Consider the following 17053-nt stretch of genomic DNA (forward strand, 5'->3'; position numbering starts at 1 on the left):
TGCCTGGCTGTGGCTTATTGTGGCCTCTGAATCTGAGTAGCATGGCTTGGTGAAGGATTAAACAACTTTCAAATAATTCATGCTTAGGCCATGGTTTGTTTTGATGATGCAACTCAGGAGAGTATGTATACGACAGGAAGTGTGCTTGAGAGAAAAAAATGCTTGAGAGCATTTGTTTTTAGAGGGAGGGAGGGAGAATTATAGAGGTGCCGCTCTCAAGTACAGTCATCACCACATGGTGCTCTTGGGGCAAAAACGATTGTCCACTTCTGCTTGGAAAAAGGCTGCTGACAATAAATACAATGGATATTTAGAATTTCCCCAACTATTACGGAACTTATACTGTGAAGGTCTGCACTGGAGAAGGCAAATAATGGTATCACAAAACATACATGAAACAAAAGATAGATGTTTGCATATACATGCATATGTCCGTCATTGAAGAATCCTCTCTTGCCTTCTAACCCCTATAATATATAATGTACATAGATATATGCATATACTTCCAGTGTGAACCACCTAGGCATTACTTTAGGTCAGAGGTCCTCACATTTTTTCAACAGGGGGCCAGTTGAAAGGTGCCAGCAGTGGGTGCGGGCTGCCAAGGCGGTGCTGGTGGGGAGTGCGGGCCAGTGAGGGAGCTGGGGGGAGTGTGTGCGCGGCGAGGTGAGGAGGGGGTGGGGGCGCGCGCGGGGCAAGGCAGCAGCCTGCTCGCGCAGAGATCATTTTCTCCAAGTGAGTCCAAAAAAATCTTTGCGTGAGCAAGCCGCCGCCTTACTGGGTGCACGTGCGCATGCGGCGAGTCCAAAACCTCTATGGTGGGCCGGATCTGCCCTGTGGGCCCTAGTCTGAGGACCCATGCTTTAGGTGTTATAGAAATATTACAAATAAAGATATGAACTATTTTCATTTAAATTTTGTATTTCTGTAAAGTGCAAAGTCCCCATTTAATGAGTCAAACAAATAATGAAACTTTCAGCTTGAATGAAGAATACTTTCTCATAGTATTCCAGGTGACAATTGCAAATAACTTGCTTTAAAAATGCATTTTAAAAGCTTCCACAAAATTTCTAAAGGCAAATCTTCACATTCCCCCTTGTACATAGAGAAGATAACAACTCAATGGTGGGTTCACACAAGTGACAGTGACTTTTTAGCTTTTATGGCCATGTCATCTGAACCCCATTGTGCTATTTCAGTATGGAATGTTTGAGAAACCATGCACAGAAACAATGGTCTCGTCAATGGTTTCTTAGTACCAGCACTGCCTGTTTTAAGAAAATTTGTCATGGTACTGGGGGCAGAACCAGCAGTTTGGTGAGAGTGGCCCACTGCTGTTCCCAAGTGGCTAACCAGAAAGTTAGCCCCACTCCTCTTGCCCTAAAGAACTTCTTTGGGACAGGAGCAGGCTGTAGAGAGGGGACCTGTCTCGCACATATTACAGTCTGCTCAGACAGATTTGTCCAATTCTGAGAAGGAGATGTAGGAAAGAGGGGGGACAGAGGCCTTTGTAGTTACAAGGTTACTTAGTAGTTTTCAGGCAAAGTATGAGAACCAGTCAGCTTTGGAAAGCTGGGGGGAGGGAGGTTTCAGAGCTGAAGTTGGAGAGGATACAGGGGGAGTTCCTTGACCTGGTCAGGAGATGACAGGTCAATCAAGCAGCCCAATTCTGAAGTGTCTGGCATCTCTGCCATCCAGCCTACAAGGAGGAGGAGCCACCCTGAGGGTGCAATCACAAGCTTTACTGAAAGGGAGTGCAGGAGGGGAAGTTTCAGTTTGGATTCATCTCTTTACATGTGTAGATGCTTCTTCCACATCTCAAGGAGAATACTACTCTGATTTATACCATTCTGTAACCAGTTCGGTTTAAATAAAAGAACGGTGCCTCTAAGGTTTTGAGGTTGCTGGATGTGTTCACAATACAGGCAATCAAAAGACTGGCAGAAGAGCAGTACTGCACAGATGATTTTCCTGCTGCCGGGAGTGGTGAGAATCTGCTAGGTGGTGGTGCCTGGTTGGAGGCAGTACACTGCTGTGGATTCCGCCATGCTGCCCCTCTTGCTTAAGCAAAGCATGAAAAGCAGCTAGGCGGTGGTGCCACAGGAGTTGGGTGCTCTGTGCCACAGTGTACTGCCATCCTGGGTCACCCCCCCTCACCCCACTTCTTGCTCTGATATCCCCAGCCCTTGCACAGCTGGGTGGCAGTGAGAAAAGTGAGATGGCACTGCCAATCTAGAATTAGCAAGCCTAACAAATAAGTATATTTCAGATATTATTGTTGCTGGTAGTCTTACAACAGGCAGTATCCCTTCAACCACATTTAGCTGATTCTCATTATCTGGTATAACAGACACCAATTTATAAATGTAGTATGGTCTAATACAGGGGTATGCAACCTGGTGCTCTTCAGATATTTTGGAAGGCCCTGCTAGCATGATATTGCCAAGGATTATGGGAGCTGTAGTCTCAAACATCTGGAGGTCACCCAGCTACCTGCCCCTGTCTAATAACTTGGTCTTCAAAGAAGCTCACAGAAAGAGATGAGAAAGAATATTTAAGTGCCCAGGATCTATAACCAAAGATTTGTATATTGTCTGCTTCTCTGTTAAGTGATGGGATAACCCTTTTCCTCATAATTAAGGACACCCACAATGAAATTTAAGATCTTCAGTGTCTTCTTAGCAACACCATTGCTTTTATCTGATATTTTAGCTTCAAGCTGTTAACACAGGGAGAGAAAATGAGAAGAGAGTCTTTTCTGAAGTCCAAGGATTACAGATCAACCTTGAGTGAACATGAAACTTACTCTTTTAAAACTCTTTAGAAGCTGAAAATTTCAAAGAAGAATGTGGAAGCCTATGAATTAAGTTCTTCCTCTTCAAAGTGACAATTTAGGTACACAAGAGTAAGAACCAAACAAGGTCATATGCACCTTCTTCAGACAACAATGATGACTACTACTTCTTTTTAAAGGGCTCTGAATTCAAGCAATGCAGGGAAGCTCTTAATCTTTTCCCTATCTGGATTTAGTTTTTCCCACAAGTCAGAAAGAAGCTTGGGGATTTCTGCATGGAAAACCAGGCAGACAAGGAAAGCTGAAATCCTCACTTTCACTGCCATCCCTCTGATCAAAGTCGCAGCCAGCCAAGGCTGGCTCTGGTTTAAAAAACAAAAGGTTGAGGAAATGATGCACACAAATGCATGCCATGTCAGCCACTGGCTTTCATATAGCTTTAAAAAAAAAAGAATCCTAGTGTATACTACCAAAAACAGAGAAGCTGAAGAGAAAGGAAGGGAAACAATGAATGCAACAATACATGTAACGGTTCCTCTACCTCCACTCTTGAGCAGATAGCGATTAACATCCTGTATGGTGGTGTTAATAGTAGGCCCTGTTGGAACACTTCCAGGTGTAACATCAGGATCGTTCTCAGGGTCAATATTCTGCAATCCTTTCCATGGTACTCCAGGATGAAATTCTGTTTGTAAAAACAAGATGGTATCACACTTCTTTCCAGGATTAATATAGGGGAGAAACATACAGTTGCAAGGTGTATGAACACAGAAGCCACTCCACCTGATAAGAGGATGGACATTTTACTAAAGGCATAAGGAGAAATTTGTCTGTGATATGTTCAGTGGATGGACTTTGCTGTTTAGTGCACAGCTAAGTCATTATCATATTTGACATAAGTCTTTATCCCAGTTTACTCTGGGATAAAAGATTTGCCTTCCTGTGGTTAAGATTTCTCAACAATAACATGACACAATGAAATCTAGTCCCATCTGCTTTTATCCATTGAGGTATTACTTCTGACCTGAGCTAGATTAATCTGTTAAGAGTATTTGGGTGCTGACGATACTGCCTCAGGACAATGGCTTGGACTACACGTCCTTCAGATACCTCTCAGCTCTATGATTCTAGCAGACTTCTGTCTTCATTACCTGGTGGCCAGTTGATGCTGGAGCCATTGGAGATTTTATCACTATCCGATTTGGCACGTGACCAGCTGTGAGGAACGGCTACAGGAGGACTGGCTGGTGACTCACTGTTTTGAATCAGATCATACCGGCCATAAGAGTCATCAATGGAGGACTTGCCTGGAGGACCAATACTCAGGCCTCCAGGGATAGCACCTGGTAGAATGAAAGGCATAGGGAGTGGGGAAGAAAAGACGAGTTTATGATGGGCAAGGTTACTTTCTGGCTGCTCTTCTTAGTGCTTGGCATGATCATTTTTATTTTTTCACTAAACATTTCAGCAAAATTAAATAAAGTAATATATCATTTATACTAATCCACTGTAACTTTGGACAGCTGAATTAAAGATGGAAGATTTGGGGCAGGAAGGGAACTAACAATTCAGAAGATTTCTGCCAAAGATTCATGAGATTAAATTTACAATCCCATGCAAACTTTCCAGACAGCAAACTGCTTGAACACAGTGGTGCTTACTTCCAACCAAACCTGTATAGGCTTGATTTTGTACTGATAAAAGTGCCACATAATAGAAACAATACAGTTGTAATGAAGACTGGAATAGGACCCACAATGTATTTTAACTAAATAACAAAAGGGATTTTGCTAAAAATGCAATCATTAGATTAAAATACTTAAAGCAATGTATGAGTATATACACAAAGCTGAAACATTTTTAAAGGAGTGCAACATTAGCTGTGACTTGAGGGAACATTTTGGAACTGGAGCAAGAAATAAATCAATTTCAGTACTTACATTGAAATATAAAATGACTCTGTGGGCAGTACTTAATTTTCAGTTTAGCTTTGTATACAGTAAAAGTAGCCTGCACATGATGCACATTAATGTGATGGCTGGCAAACTTAACTGGCAGATATTCTATGCCTTTTCTGGGATGTATCTATTTGGGGGCTGCTCATTTAAGTAGAAGCAAGCAAGCAAGCTTTATAACACCCCAAAACATTAATAAAATTATGAACAACAAATTATTTGTTATTCATAGAATCATAGAAAAGTAGAGTTGGAAGGGGCCAGAAGGCCATCTAGGTACCTGTATAGTGCTTGCATATTATTTGTATATCATATTTATATATTATTATTTCTTACATTTCTATCCCATGTCTTTTCTTCTCTATTTTTGTTCTTACAACTACCCTATTACATATGTTAGGCTGAGAGTCAGTGACTGGTGTGAAGTCACCCAAGTGAGTTTCATGGGGACTAGAACTTGGATTTCTTAAGTTCCAGTCTAACCGTGACACCACACTAACTCCCAATATAAATGTTTTACACATGTAATTACATTTTATAACAGTATAATCCCAGGCATGTCTGCTCAGAAATCCCACTGAGTTTAATGGGGTTTACTCCCAGGTAACTGGCTTTACAGGACTGCAGTCTAAATAATTGATTTGCCTTTATTTGAAATCACTGTTGTTTCTGATAAACAACCACAAAATAAATCCCTAATAGTTTACATCTTTAAATTATAACTTATTAAATAATTAAAAATTATTTACAGGAGTACTGTATACATTTAACAACTCTTTTTTAACACACACTCTAGTTTAATAATCTATATTCTGAAAAGAATATATTCTACCCTGCAATTTCCCCTAAATTGTGTGGGGAAAAGAGTATCTGCAAAATATCTCTTGCCATGTGGACCCATGCACTTATGAATGATACCCATACCGTGCTTGCTTGGATTCTGGTCAAGTGGAGAAGCCGCACTGGAGAGATTATCCATTGAATTGGGGTGTGTCCATTGAGGAAGGCGAGATTGGGACTGAGAAGAGTCCTTCACTGACAAACCACCAGGAATGTCCATGCTGTTTACATTCATGTTTGGGTTCAGTCCAGCTAAGAAGAAATAGACAGGCTGTTTAGACATTCTTAAGTCCTGATTCTTATTATTTAGTAATGCTTTAGCTTTTGGGTTGCAAGCAACTCTCACTTCCATATTGCAAGCAAAATTTGTTGCAGGGGGAGAATAAAAGAAAAACAGTATAGCAGTAGACTGGGAAGAGAAGTCTAATCTGACAACAATCTGAACTGGCATCTACCAGTGTATCTTCTCCAACTTAATTCCATGTTCTATGCAGAAGTTATTTTCTTTGTCAGTCCTGAACCTGTTTCTAGTCAGTTTTAAAGAAGGGAAGGACACAATCAGTGAACAGGTACAGAAGCACAGTGCTCTTCAGACACATGCAGCTCTACCTCTTCAGAATGAAGCCCTTGCTCATGCCATCATGTCTGACTGACAGCAAAGGAATATAATTTAGTTGGGGTGCTTTCCAGGGACCCCAGAAGTGTAGGACCTTGGCAGCTTCCAGGGCTGTAATGGATGGGGCCTTCAGCTCTATGCAGCAAATCAGTGTCTCCACTGGAAACTAGTCTGGAGTGTCTTCCAAGAAGAAAGGGTGACTTTACTGGACCTCCTCTTGACATGGACAAGTTCACTTTCCAATGACTATTCTCCTGCCACTGATTGTTACTTATAGTGAACAGAAAGGTCCTGACTTTTCTCTGGTTGGTGTGTAAATCATAAACAGAATCCAGAAACACAGTAATCTTTGCACTTGCAATTATGTTACTTTGTTTAAAAAGCCTTAACATTCCCTCCTCCTTCCAGAACCAGTTAAGGTGCTCCCTTACGTCAGACAACAGCCTTTCTGTTGCACTTTGCATCAAATAAAATTTCTAGACTATTCTATTTTATTTCTAACATGTATATACCACTCCACATCTAGACAGATTCTGAACTGGTAAACAATAAAGGATGAAGCAAAAACAACAAAAGAATATTCTAAAACAGAATCCATAAAAATGGCTATTCAGTCAAAGAAGGCTTCTTAAAATAAATATGTTTTCAGTGCTTTCTGAAGACAGTGCAATGTTGGCACTCGCCTGGCCTTCAGAGACAGGGAGTTCCACATAAATTGCGCCACTACAATGAAGGCTCTCTTCCAAGCAGGCTCCAACTGAGCCATAGCTCCCCGTGGAACCAGCAGAAGCAGTCCAACTGAAGTTGTCAGTAACCGAGCAAGCTGGTAACAGAGAAGACACTCTCCCAAGCATCCTGGTCCCAAGTTATTGAGGGCTTTATACACCAGTACCAAAATTTTAAACCTAGCCTAGCATTGAATGGGTAACCAGTAAAGTTGTCTCAACAGATGAATTCCATGCTGAAAAGCATCCTAACAATAGCCCAGCTGCTGCATTTTGCACTAGTTCCAGCTTCCAGACCAGCCTTATGGATAGCTCCACACAAAGTGTATTACCATAATCTAGTACTAAGGTTACTAGTGCCAGTGCCACTATGGCCAAACTATACCTGTCCATGGGAGACCATGGCTGGTAAACAGTTGAGCTAGTAAAAGGCACTCTTAGTTGCCACTAGGACTTGGGACTCCAGTGGCAATGATGGATCTAGGCATCCCCACTTACTACAAACTTAGTACGTCCCACCACTTGCCTATTGGACCCTTGCCCATCTTGGTTAATAAATAATTCCAAGCACAGGATTGGGATCTGGATCTTGGAAGTGGTTAACGCTTCTCTGAGGGAGGGTCGGGTGCCTGCCCCTTTAAAGGAGGCGGTAGTCCAACCGGTCCTGAAGAAAGCATCACTGGATCCAGAGATGGCCACTAATTATTGACCAGTGGCCAACATCCCGTTTCTGGGCAAGGTGTTAGAGCAGGTGGTGGCGGGACAACTCCAAGCTCTCTTGGATGAAACTGATTATCTGGACCCATTTCAGTCCGGCTTCAGACCTGGGTACGGTAGTGAATCTGCCTTGGTCGCCCTGTACGATGACCTGTGCAGGGAGAAGGACAGGGGAAGTGCGTCCCTGTTGGTTCTTCTGGACCTCTCAGCAGCTTTCGATACCATTGACCATGGTATCCTTCTGGATAGGCTAGCGGGATTGGGGGTCGGAGGCACTGCTTTGCAGTGGTTCCGCTCCTATCTCAACGGCCGATTCCAGAAGGTGGTGCTGGGGGACTATGGCTCTGCGCCATGGCAGCTATGCCATGGAGTACTGCAGGGGTCCATTTTGTCCCCTTTGCTGTTTAACATCTACATGAAACCACTGGGAGAGATCATCAGGAGGTGTGGGCTGCGGACTCATCAGTACGCTGATGATACCCAGCTCTACCTCTCGTTTTCCACCAATCCAGGTGAGGCAGTGGCTGTACTGAACCGGTGCCTGGCCGAGGTAATGGGCTGGATGAGGGCCAATAAACTGAAGCTCAATCCAAACAAGATGGAGGTCCTGTTGGTTGGCGGATTGGGCTTCAGAGAAGGCAGATTGAACTTAGTCCTGAATGGGGTTGCACTCCCTCTTAGGGACAAGGTCCGCAGCTTGGGAGTGCTCCTCGACCCAGAGCTTTCATTGGAAGCTCAGGTGACAGCAGTGGCGAGGAGCGCTTTCCTTCAGCTTCGGCTGATCCATCAGCTGCGCCCCTACCTGGAGTACGACTGCCTGGCGACAGTGACACACGTGCTGGTGACTTCCCGCCTTGACTTCTGCAACGCGCTCTATGTGGGGATACCCTTGAAGATGGTCCGAATACTTCAATTGGTTCAAAACAGAGCTGCCAGGCTGCTGATGGGGACTGGGCGTTATGTTCACATGACTCCAGTCCTCTGTCAGCTTCACTGGCTTCCCATTGAAGCCTGGGCCCAATTCAAGGTGTTGGTGATGACCTATAAAGCCCTCAACGGCTTGGGTCCTGGTTACCTGAAGGAGCACTTACATCCATATACGCCCGCACGCCCCTTGAGATCTGCGGGAGAGGCCCTTCTCCGGGAACCCTCTGTGAAAGAAATTAGGAGGGTAGGTACTCAGAGGAGGGCTTTCTCTGCGGTGGCGCCCAATCTATGGAATGCGCTCCCCAGAGAGGTCCACCTGGCGCCGTCGTTATTTGTTTTTCGGTGCCAGGCGAAGACCTTTTTATTTAAATGTCATTTTAATTGTTAATATTATTTGCTTATTTTATCTGGTCAGGGTGACTTATTTTATATTGTTAATTTGTTTTATATTTTAATGTATTATATTTTAATTTATGTTGTGAGCTGCCCCGAATGGGGTGGCATAGAAATGTTTTAAATAAATAAATTAAATAAATAAACTTGATCCTACACAGGGAATGCAATCCCATCCAGATTGGGGAAGAAACCAAACTCCTGAATTCAAGAGCCACTCACTCACAGGATTCCTATCTTGCAAGAATTCAGCTTTAGTTTATTAGCCCTCATCCAGCCCATCCCTGCGTCTAGGCACTGACTCAAGAGTTGCATAGTCGTACTTGATTCAGATATTACAGGGAGATAGAGCCAAGGGTCATCTGCTTTCTAATGGTTTCAAATCCCCTAATGACCACTCCTAGCAACTTAATATAGGTGTAAAAATTGGGGAGAAGATTGTAACCTTAGCTAAGTTGCCAAGGGGATAAGCAACAGTCACCCAATATTATCCTAACCCTCCCAGGGAGCCTTCCTGGCTAATGGAAAGAGATATAAATCCAATAAAAATATATCAAAAGCCAAAGGCAGATAGAGCAGAAAGAGTTGCACTTCCCAATGTTTTCCTTAATAAAGGACATCCATTAGTGCAAATAAGTCTGATTCAGTCCCATAACCAGGTCAAAACCTAAACTGGAGTTGTCTATACATTCAGTATCCCCCAAGAGTGCCTGCAGTTGCTTGGCCACAAACATCTCGTGCATCCACCTTAAGGGAAGGGAGGGGAAATTCTGACTGGGTGGTAGCTGTCAAGTCCTATTGGGTGCAGTTTGGCTTTCTTCACACATGTGTCCCCCACTCTTTTTCAAGAACAGCTTTATATAAAGCAACTCAAATGAGAGATGGTTAAAGCATGGATCATTATGGCTACTTAACCACAGCTAGATGCAGCTAAACTCAAGAGCACCTTTAACCTGTAAACCTGTTGCTTCAAAGAGAGACAATCTCATCCCAGTTCCACATTGGCTTTTCTACTGACCAACAAGGTTTTTAGCTTGTCTGCACTGAGTCACACCTTGTTTACATCCAGCCTATCGCTTGGATCCAAGTAATGATTCCGAATTTCCACAGTCTACAAGTATTTTGCATCAGTTGGAAAAAGGAAAGAATGGAGTGTCATCTGTACAATGATGAAACCTGACCCCAAAATTCCAGATCAAAACCCCCAATGCATTTATAGAGGTATTAAAAAGCATGGGAGACAAAACAGCACCCTCAGGAGCTCCATATGCAAGTATATAAACAATTGTCTCCAGCCCACTTTCTGAGAGTGTTCAGTTAAACTGGGATGGGGGTCAGTGCAAAAGGTCTGTATTAGCCAGATACCCCAGAAGGACCCAGAGATCAACATTATTCAGCAATCAACAGAGCCACATTCAACCTGCACATTTCTCAGCACAGGTCATCCACCAAGATGATCAGAGCTCTTTTTATCCTAAAACCAAGCCTGACACCAAACTGGAAAGGATCCAAATAAAGAAAACTAGCAAGTAAGAGTGCAGGTCTTCTTGGAGGCAGATGTACGTACTGAAATTTTTAAAATCACATTTATCTAGAATGTCAACAAATTTTATTTTTTTAAGTTGTAGAATTGCCCCCTCTGGTTGCTATGTATGAGAAATGGTTTGGAAGTCAGCTGCCTACAATTATAAAGAAGGATATAAATACTAAGCAAAACTATAATAGCAACAAAAAGAGACAAGCGAAATCACTATGAGTATAAATTAACTACATCTTTTTTTTAGAAGGCCCTTAAATAAACTGCACATACCAAGGGGGTAAGGAGCAAAGGTGTTCGGTGAAGACTGTTGCTCTTTGGTCTGCAGGTCAGATAGGCCAGGAGCCTGGGGATGGGGTGAGAAGTTATCCATGGCTGATTTGCCTGCAGAGGGGTGCAAAGATAGATGTGGAGGGGGTGGCTGCTGCTTCATAAGCAGGGCCTGGGCCAGCTGGCGCTGGTGCTGCTGGATCTGCTGCTGCATGTTATTGATTGTACGTGCAACCTGGCAAGAAGAAACAACAAAAGTAAGTTAAATACTGGATGGAACAAAGGCTCATGGTTTTTTTTTTCATCCTGAACATTGAACAGCAAACAATGAACTCAACAGACTAACATGAATCTCACACATGGTAAATATGTGAAGCTGAGGCCTGTCTTGCCTGTTGGGGATATATACCAGCATAAAAACATGCAGCGCAGTAATTTTATTTCAGTAAAGAATAATTTCTTTCATTTGACATTTTGAACTGAGTAGACAGATTAAACCTACTTGCTGCTCCTGTTGTCTGATGGGTCCGGAAACATTGCGCTGGGCCTGTAACATCTGCTGCTGGATTTGTAAACGTTGGTACGCCTACAATTTAGAAATAAGACAAGTCACAGAATGAAAAAGCCCAGCACTTTCACATGAATCAAATTAAATAGAATATGAAAGTTTGTTAAAAAAAATCAAATGTATATCCTGTCATTCCACCAAATTAAGTTCCAAAGAACTTGTGGAGTAGATCCAGATGCAGAACTCTGTTCAAACATGGGTTGGAAATAGTAGTTACCCAATTCAATTTGGAATAAGCTATTAAAATGGCATTGGAAGAATATGAGAAAAAGGCACCATCATGACTGTTCAAGGTATACATCCCACAGAGCCTCCCTCATTTGCCCTGCATGCATGCAAATGTGCACACTCTTTAAAAAGAGTCCAGTGGTCGCTTTTTAAAACACGAATTGCCACCAGAAAGAGGGGACCAATCCTGGTCATCCCACCAACTGAAGCCTCTCAGATATCACACCCTGCACAGCAATTAAACTTTTTTTAAAAAAGCCACAATTGCTGCAAGTGGGAGGATTTTTTTTTTAAAGAAAGCCTAGGGGATCCAGCTGGGATGGGACGATACAGAGGGAAGAAAAAAATGGGTCAGGGCAGAGAAAGAGAGTGCAAGCATACACACACACAAAGGGGAAGTGAGCAAATTGAATGGATAGACAGATGGATGAATGGGAAGTGTAAAAAAAGAGAGAACGTGGGGTGGCTCTTGCTGTGCTCACTGCTCGCACACAACTCCTGGAAGATTTTCCACAAGGGAACGTGCTTTTGATCTGAAAAAGGTTCCCTACCACTGGTGTAAACATTGAGATGCAATGGAGACTTAGGAGACTGTGGTAATTAACTACAAACGCCCAATGTAAATATAACATACAACCACAATTCATTATAATCTTGGCTTAAGGATTGCCCCCCAGTATTCTTTTCTGGGTATGATCTCAAGCTAACAGTTTACCTATGCTTTAGACCATCAAGCTAAGACTCAGGGCTTCCCCATTAGGAGATATACTTGTTACCTGTGTGATACTGTCTTACTCAAGATACTGTCTTACTCAGGACTGGCAAATTAAACCATAATTTCATATTAAGATTTGTGTCTACAAATCAAAACATTTATGTATTAGACCTGAGGGCTCACAGAATTATAGACACAATAAGCTTCATCTTTATAACTTGGGAGTTTTCTGCAAACTATTACTAATGATCATATAAGTTCTGTTCTTGTAATGAATTACAGTAAATTCTGCACCAATACCTTAACATCTAGAACAATGGTTTCTAAAAAGGTATAATTTCTGTGTCTTGTTTTACCCATTTGCAAAAAAATTACAACATTCCCAACTAGCAGTAAAATACAGGCTTACTGTGGATGTAACTGATTGAATAAATTAATGGAAATAATGTTCCATTACAGCCAAAGGTGAGAACAATCAAACAGAATTTTGTTTTACCAGTGACTTAAAGAAAAAAACAATCCGAGGAAGCTATTATTGAGGAAAACTTAGCAACAGAAATGTTTCTGAGAAAACACGTTCGGTATTAAAAGACAGTTTTGAAGTTGAACTGTATGTCTCAGAAATTGAAAAATCTGATCAGTATCAGCAAAAATGAAAAGTCTTATTATCCTGAAGCTGACAACTTTAAGATTCAGGTATATAAACTCACTGCCAGAAGCAGGCCTCATCATAATTTCTGAAGTAAAGATGACAACCTTTATGGCTTTAAAGTCAATACTTTCATTTTTGGATTTATAGCTTTCTCACTGTGCCTTTTAACTCACCAGCTGCAGCTGATAGAGCTGGTTCAACATCGTCATATGCTGAGGATTAATTGGCGAGGTTAATAGTGCAGGATTGAGACCAATGTTTTTTGCTGCAAACTGCAAAAGCTGTGCTTGAACCTGTGGAGAGAACATAACAAGTGAGTTTCTGTTATTACAGATGTAATTAATTACAGTACTATACTCCCACAGTCTTTAAGCAAACCAGCTCTGAAGGAAGTGACTTATGGAGGGCCTGTTGAGTTTGTTGTGAAACAGAATAACACGCAAGGAAGTCAAAAGTAACCACCCTATGTCACAGGAAACTAAATATGTAGTTCCCAAAGTGGTCATGTTTTTGAAGTCTGATAGATATAGAAAAATGAATCATAAATATGTTTTCATGCTACATGCAGGAACTTAAAATGTGCATTTTTTTCTGAAATCAAATAGACTGGCATAGCAACTTAAAAGTGGTTTTTGGCCTCCTGTGGTACTTTCCATAGAAATATATTCCACAAGAGTGGTTGCATCAATATTTTATGTTTGTATTGTTCTAGCTGGCACCACCAACCATCTCCTGGCGTAGCCAACTTCTTAAAATGTAGAACCTTGCCCTCTGTTTAATTGTTTGACTCAACATGCTTTAGTTATGGGACAGACACGGTCATCACCAAAGCTGCAGCAAATCAAAACAGCAAGGCCAGGAAGAGAAACCTTTTTTCTGACCAGCTCAGCAACCCAGGTGCCAACTATTACACCCACTTTTTAAAGCTGGCAGTGGCTGCTGGCACATGTGTTTTTGCACATCTAGCTCTCATGAAGGCTATAGAGCTCAATTTAACCTGAGGGGAGAGAAACTGAGGCACTTGAGCACGAAGACTAGGCTGGGATGAGTTAAGAGGTTGCACTGGCGGTTGCTGCGGCTGCTGCATGGTCCTGGCTTGTGCTGCTCCGCTATTGCCAAACATACCCAGATTGCCACTCGGTATCTGTGGGATGAAAGGTGAGAATATTTCAAATGTGTAATTTTATAATTTGCAATGGTTGTAAGGACTAGTCCACAGCTCAAAACTGGTCAACAAAAGTACTCTAGCACAAATTAGCAGCTGTTTCAACAGCTGCTTCAGTGCAGATTTAATGTGAAACTCTGGAAAATTGTAATGGCAGTAGCATCTCTGTATGTGTTATTGTACACATCTATATGACTACAGATCTGTACAAATAAATGAATATATATATACACACACACACCTGTACATAAACATGCAGCCAACCATGTCAACTGTGTGGAGGTGCCCTCTTTAGTAAATTGTCTGTGTGTAGTTATTCTGACCAAGCGAATGTCTCCAGAAGACAGAATGATTCTGTTAAAACTGCTACAACAATGTGGAGAGCTAATGGAGAAACTATGTATGAAATGCCATGCAACCAACTTGCTGCAGGTACAAATGATCACTATTATAGGTGGATGCATGTGAGAAACAGGTTTAAACCTGTCTCCCATCCAAAAAGACAACTAATCTATATATGGGCATTTCCTTTTGAGTTTGTATTTTTCTTCTAGATATTATATGTGCATTGTGATATAGTTTTCATCTGTTTCCCAGACATTCCTTATACCATTTGCCATAATGCTTTTTTTAAAAGAATGGGTAAATTTATGGCTGTATAAGCAGTTTTATTTTAAAGTTAGCTGCCTGCAGTGTATGTGATACCAGGGTGATAGTCACTATTAACCACTAACTGTGGCTAATGATTAAATGTTCTAAAGATTGACCTTCTTCCTAGGTATACAGTTCTAAAACCCTTTTCTTCATCTCAAAGTATGTTGCATATGTGGAATGTTTATAAATAGAAAATATAGATAGGATCATTTTCTTTTCATAACTAGCAAGAGTTTGGAGATTCAAAGGCAGAGGAACTGGCCATACTTTCAACATGTTCTAGTCAAGCCTCCAGTTTCTCCTTCTGCCTTCTTTATTTTGGAAAAAAAACTACTACAAAGACAGTATAATTGAATAAAGATGTGGCAAAGTTTATCAGATGCAATTTCCTGGTTTTCAGCTTCCTTTATTTAATATGATGGAGTGATTCCTCCTCAAGATTATGTTTGCCTTTATTTATTTTTACTTTACTCTTCTTTCTGAGGATAAACAGAGCAGCTAATGAAGTTAGAAACATCAGTAAATACAGTATAAAAATCAGTATCTAAAACAAAGTGAAAAGGCAGCACATGATAACAGAGTCCACCTGATGGATGGAACCAGACAGATCTGGGTGCTGCAAAGACAACACAATGAGGAGAATAGCATCTGCAGGCTGTGAGTTTCCAGGTATCAAAAACTGGTAGTGCTTTGTTTCTAAAAGATAGTTCCCCTCACTGGATTGGTAGTCTCCTTTCTTCCTAACTTGAAATATTTGCAAGCAGAAGCCAAATATTTGGGGGCCTGAAAGAAAGGCAAGAGGCTCCATGCTCCTTTTTTCTTTGTTTCACAACTAAGCCTGGCAGGAGAAATTTCAGTCAGAAAAGGGAAGATGTATGCGGCACGTATCTTTTATCGTGTTATCTGCCTGTTTGGAAAAATGCTGCTTGTTTTTTAACTGTAGTTGGTTTTGTTTTCTTTTTATTATTTTGTATTGTGCAGATTTGGGGTAAGCTATCTTGTGTACTTTTGTAGAGAAGTGGGGTATACATCCATAAGTGACCAACAGCAACTACAAAGAGGATCCTCTGGCATATCCTGAGTGTTTAGGTACATTCATATGAAAAATTATGTTTTCTTTGGGAACTTGGTCTAAAACCAAGTCAAAAGCACCATTTTGAATCGAATCATAAGGAAAATAGGGCCATACCTTTGTATCCCTGCATTCAACCTGTGAGGCAGAGGTAGTAACTCAGCCAACAGGTCAATTGTCTGGAATTATGGAAGTTGTAATCCAAAACATCTAGAAACCACTAGGTTGTCCACCCCTTGGTGGACTGTAGATTTGAGCTCACTGTGAGACTTTGAGTTAAGAATTTGACAGCATCTAGGCTCTTGATTAACCCAGGTATCTAGTGTTAAATAGTTCAGTGCACAGGACTGGCACTACACTGTAAACACTGGTACTAGGGGAATATTCCATTTTTCTAATGTTGGCAACTAGCTTCATCACCTAGGCTTGGCTGCACCACCAAATGTGAAGCTTAGGAAGTTTGATATGAGAACAAGTCTAGTCTCATATGCTTAGCCAAGACAACTTGTGCTGATAGTATAGGTGGTAAGGAGTGCTATAACATCTTCATATAGGGAAAATTTTCAATGGCCATGAGCTGAGAGGGTGAAACAAAAGGATGGGGGAAAGCAAGGAACTACAAGCTGAGTAAAGCACTGAGTAAATTTCTGGATGAGGATGGACACTGAGGAGAGACATTAGCCAGAGATAAAAGGAACCAACAGCAAGGGCTTTCAAGAAATGGTTGGGAAGGAGAAGCTAAAGACCTAGAGCTAAAGGCGGTTAGTCATTTTGGTATATAGTAACAAATGCCCCTTAAAAAAACTAAAAACAAAATGATTTGACTTTATACCCAACTGCTTTTAATTTAAAAAAAGAAAGCAAAAACAAGTTTAAAAAATAATTTCTCTAACTAGTGAGGGCAAGTGTCCTGACACTCACACAGTTGTGATTCAAAAGGTACCTTACCTGTCTAGAAGAATTCAAGTTTTGCATGCCCAGCCCTGAGGCAATCCCACCCAGGGTCTGATTAGGGAGTGCACTGTTTGAAAGGGGGAGCTTCAGGCTTGGTGAAGGCAAAAATGGTGAAGTAGTGGGCTCTTCCACTAGGCCGCCATCCTGATTGAAAAAAGAAAGGGTGAGCTGTGTGCAGTGTCCAGGTACAGACAGTGCACAAAACAATTTCCCATGGAAATATAGTGGAACATGAATGAATAAAAGATCAAAATATTGTTTAAAAAGGCAT

At 41.5% G+C, this 17053-nt stretch overlaps 1 protein-coding gene across 6 annotated transcripts in view; it reads right to left on the reverse strand.

The window, feature by feature from the left end:
- Positions 1 to 17053, reverse strand: part of TNRC6C (trinucleotide repeat containing adaptor 6C) — a 96253-nt gene that overhangs the window by 19469 nt on the left and 59731 nt on the right. For 5 of the 6 annotated variants that reach the window (XM_044453910.1, XM_044453909.1, XM_044453905.1 and 2 more), the window contains 8 exons: positions 16777 to 16926; positions 13935 to 14081; positions 13111 to 13230; positions 11277 to 11360; positions 10778 to 11009; positions 5674 to 5841; positions 3946 to 4137; positions 3336 to 3479 (listed from right to left, as the gene is read on the reverse strand). In XM_044453910.1, the coding sequence (XP_044309845.1) occupies positions 3336 to 3479; positions 3946 to 4137; positions 5674 to 5841; positions 10778 to 11009; positions 11277 to 11360; positions 13111 to 13230; positions 13935 to 14081; positions 16777 to 16926 (1237 nt within the window). The remainder of the gene's footprint in view (positions 1 to 3335; positions 3480 to 3945; positions 4138 to 5673; positions 5842 to 10777; positions 11010 to 11276; positions 11361 to 13110; positions 13231 to 13934; positions 14082 to 16776; positions 16927 to 17053) is intronic. The other variant, XM_044453908.1, reaches the window with a different exon arrangement.

The sequence above is a fragment of the Varanus komodoensis genome, unplaced genomic scaffold, assembly GCF_004798865.1.
Source record: "Varanus komodoensis strain SLA01 unplaced genomic scaffold, ASM479886v1 scaffold7_1, whole genome shotgun sequence".
Taxonomy (NCBI): Eukaryota; Metazoa; Chordata; class Lepidosauria; order Squamata; family Varanidae; genus Varanus; species Varanus komodoensis.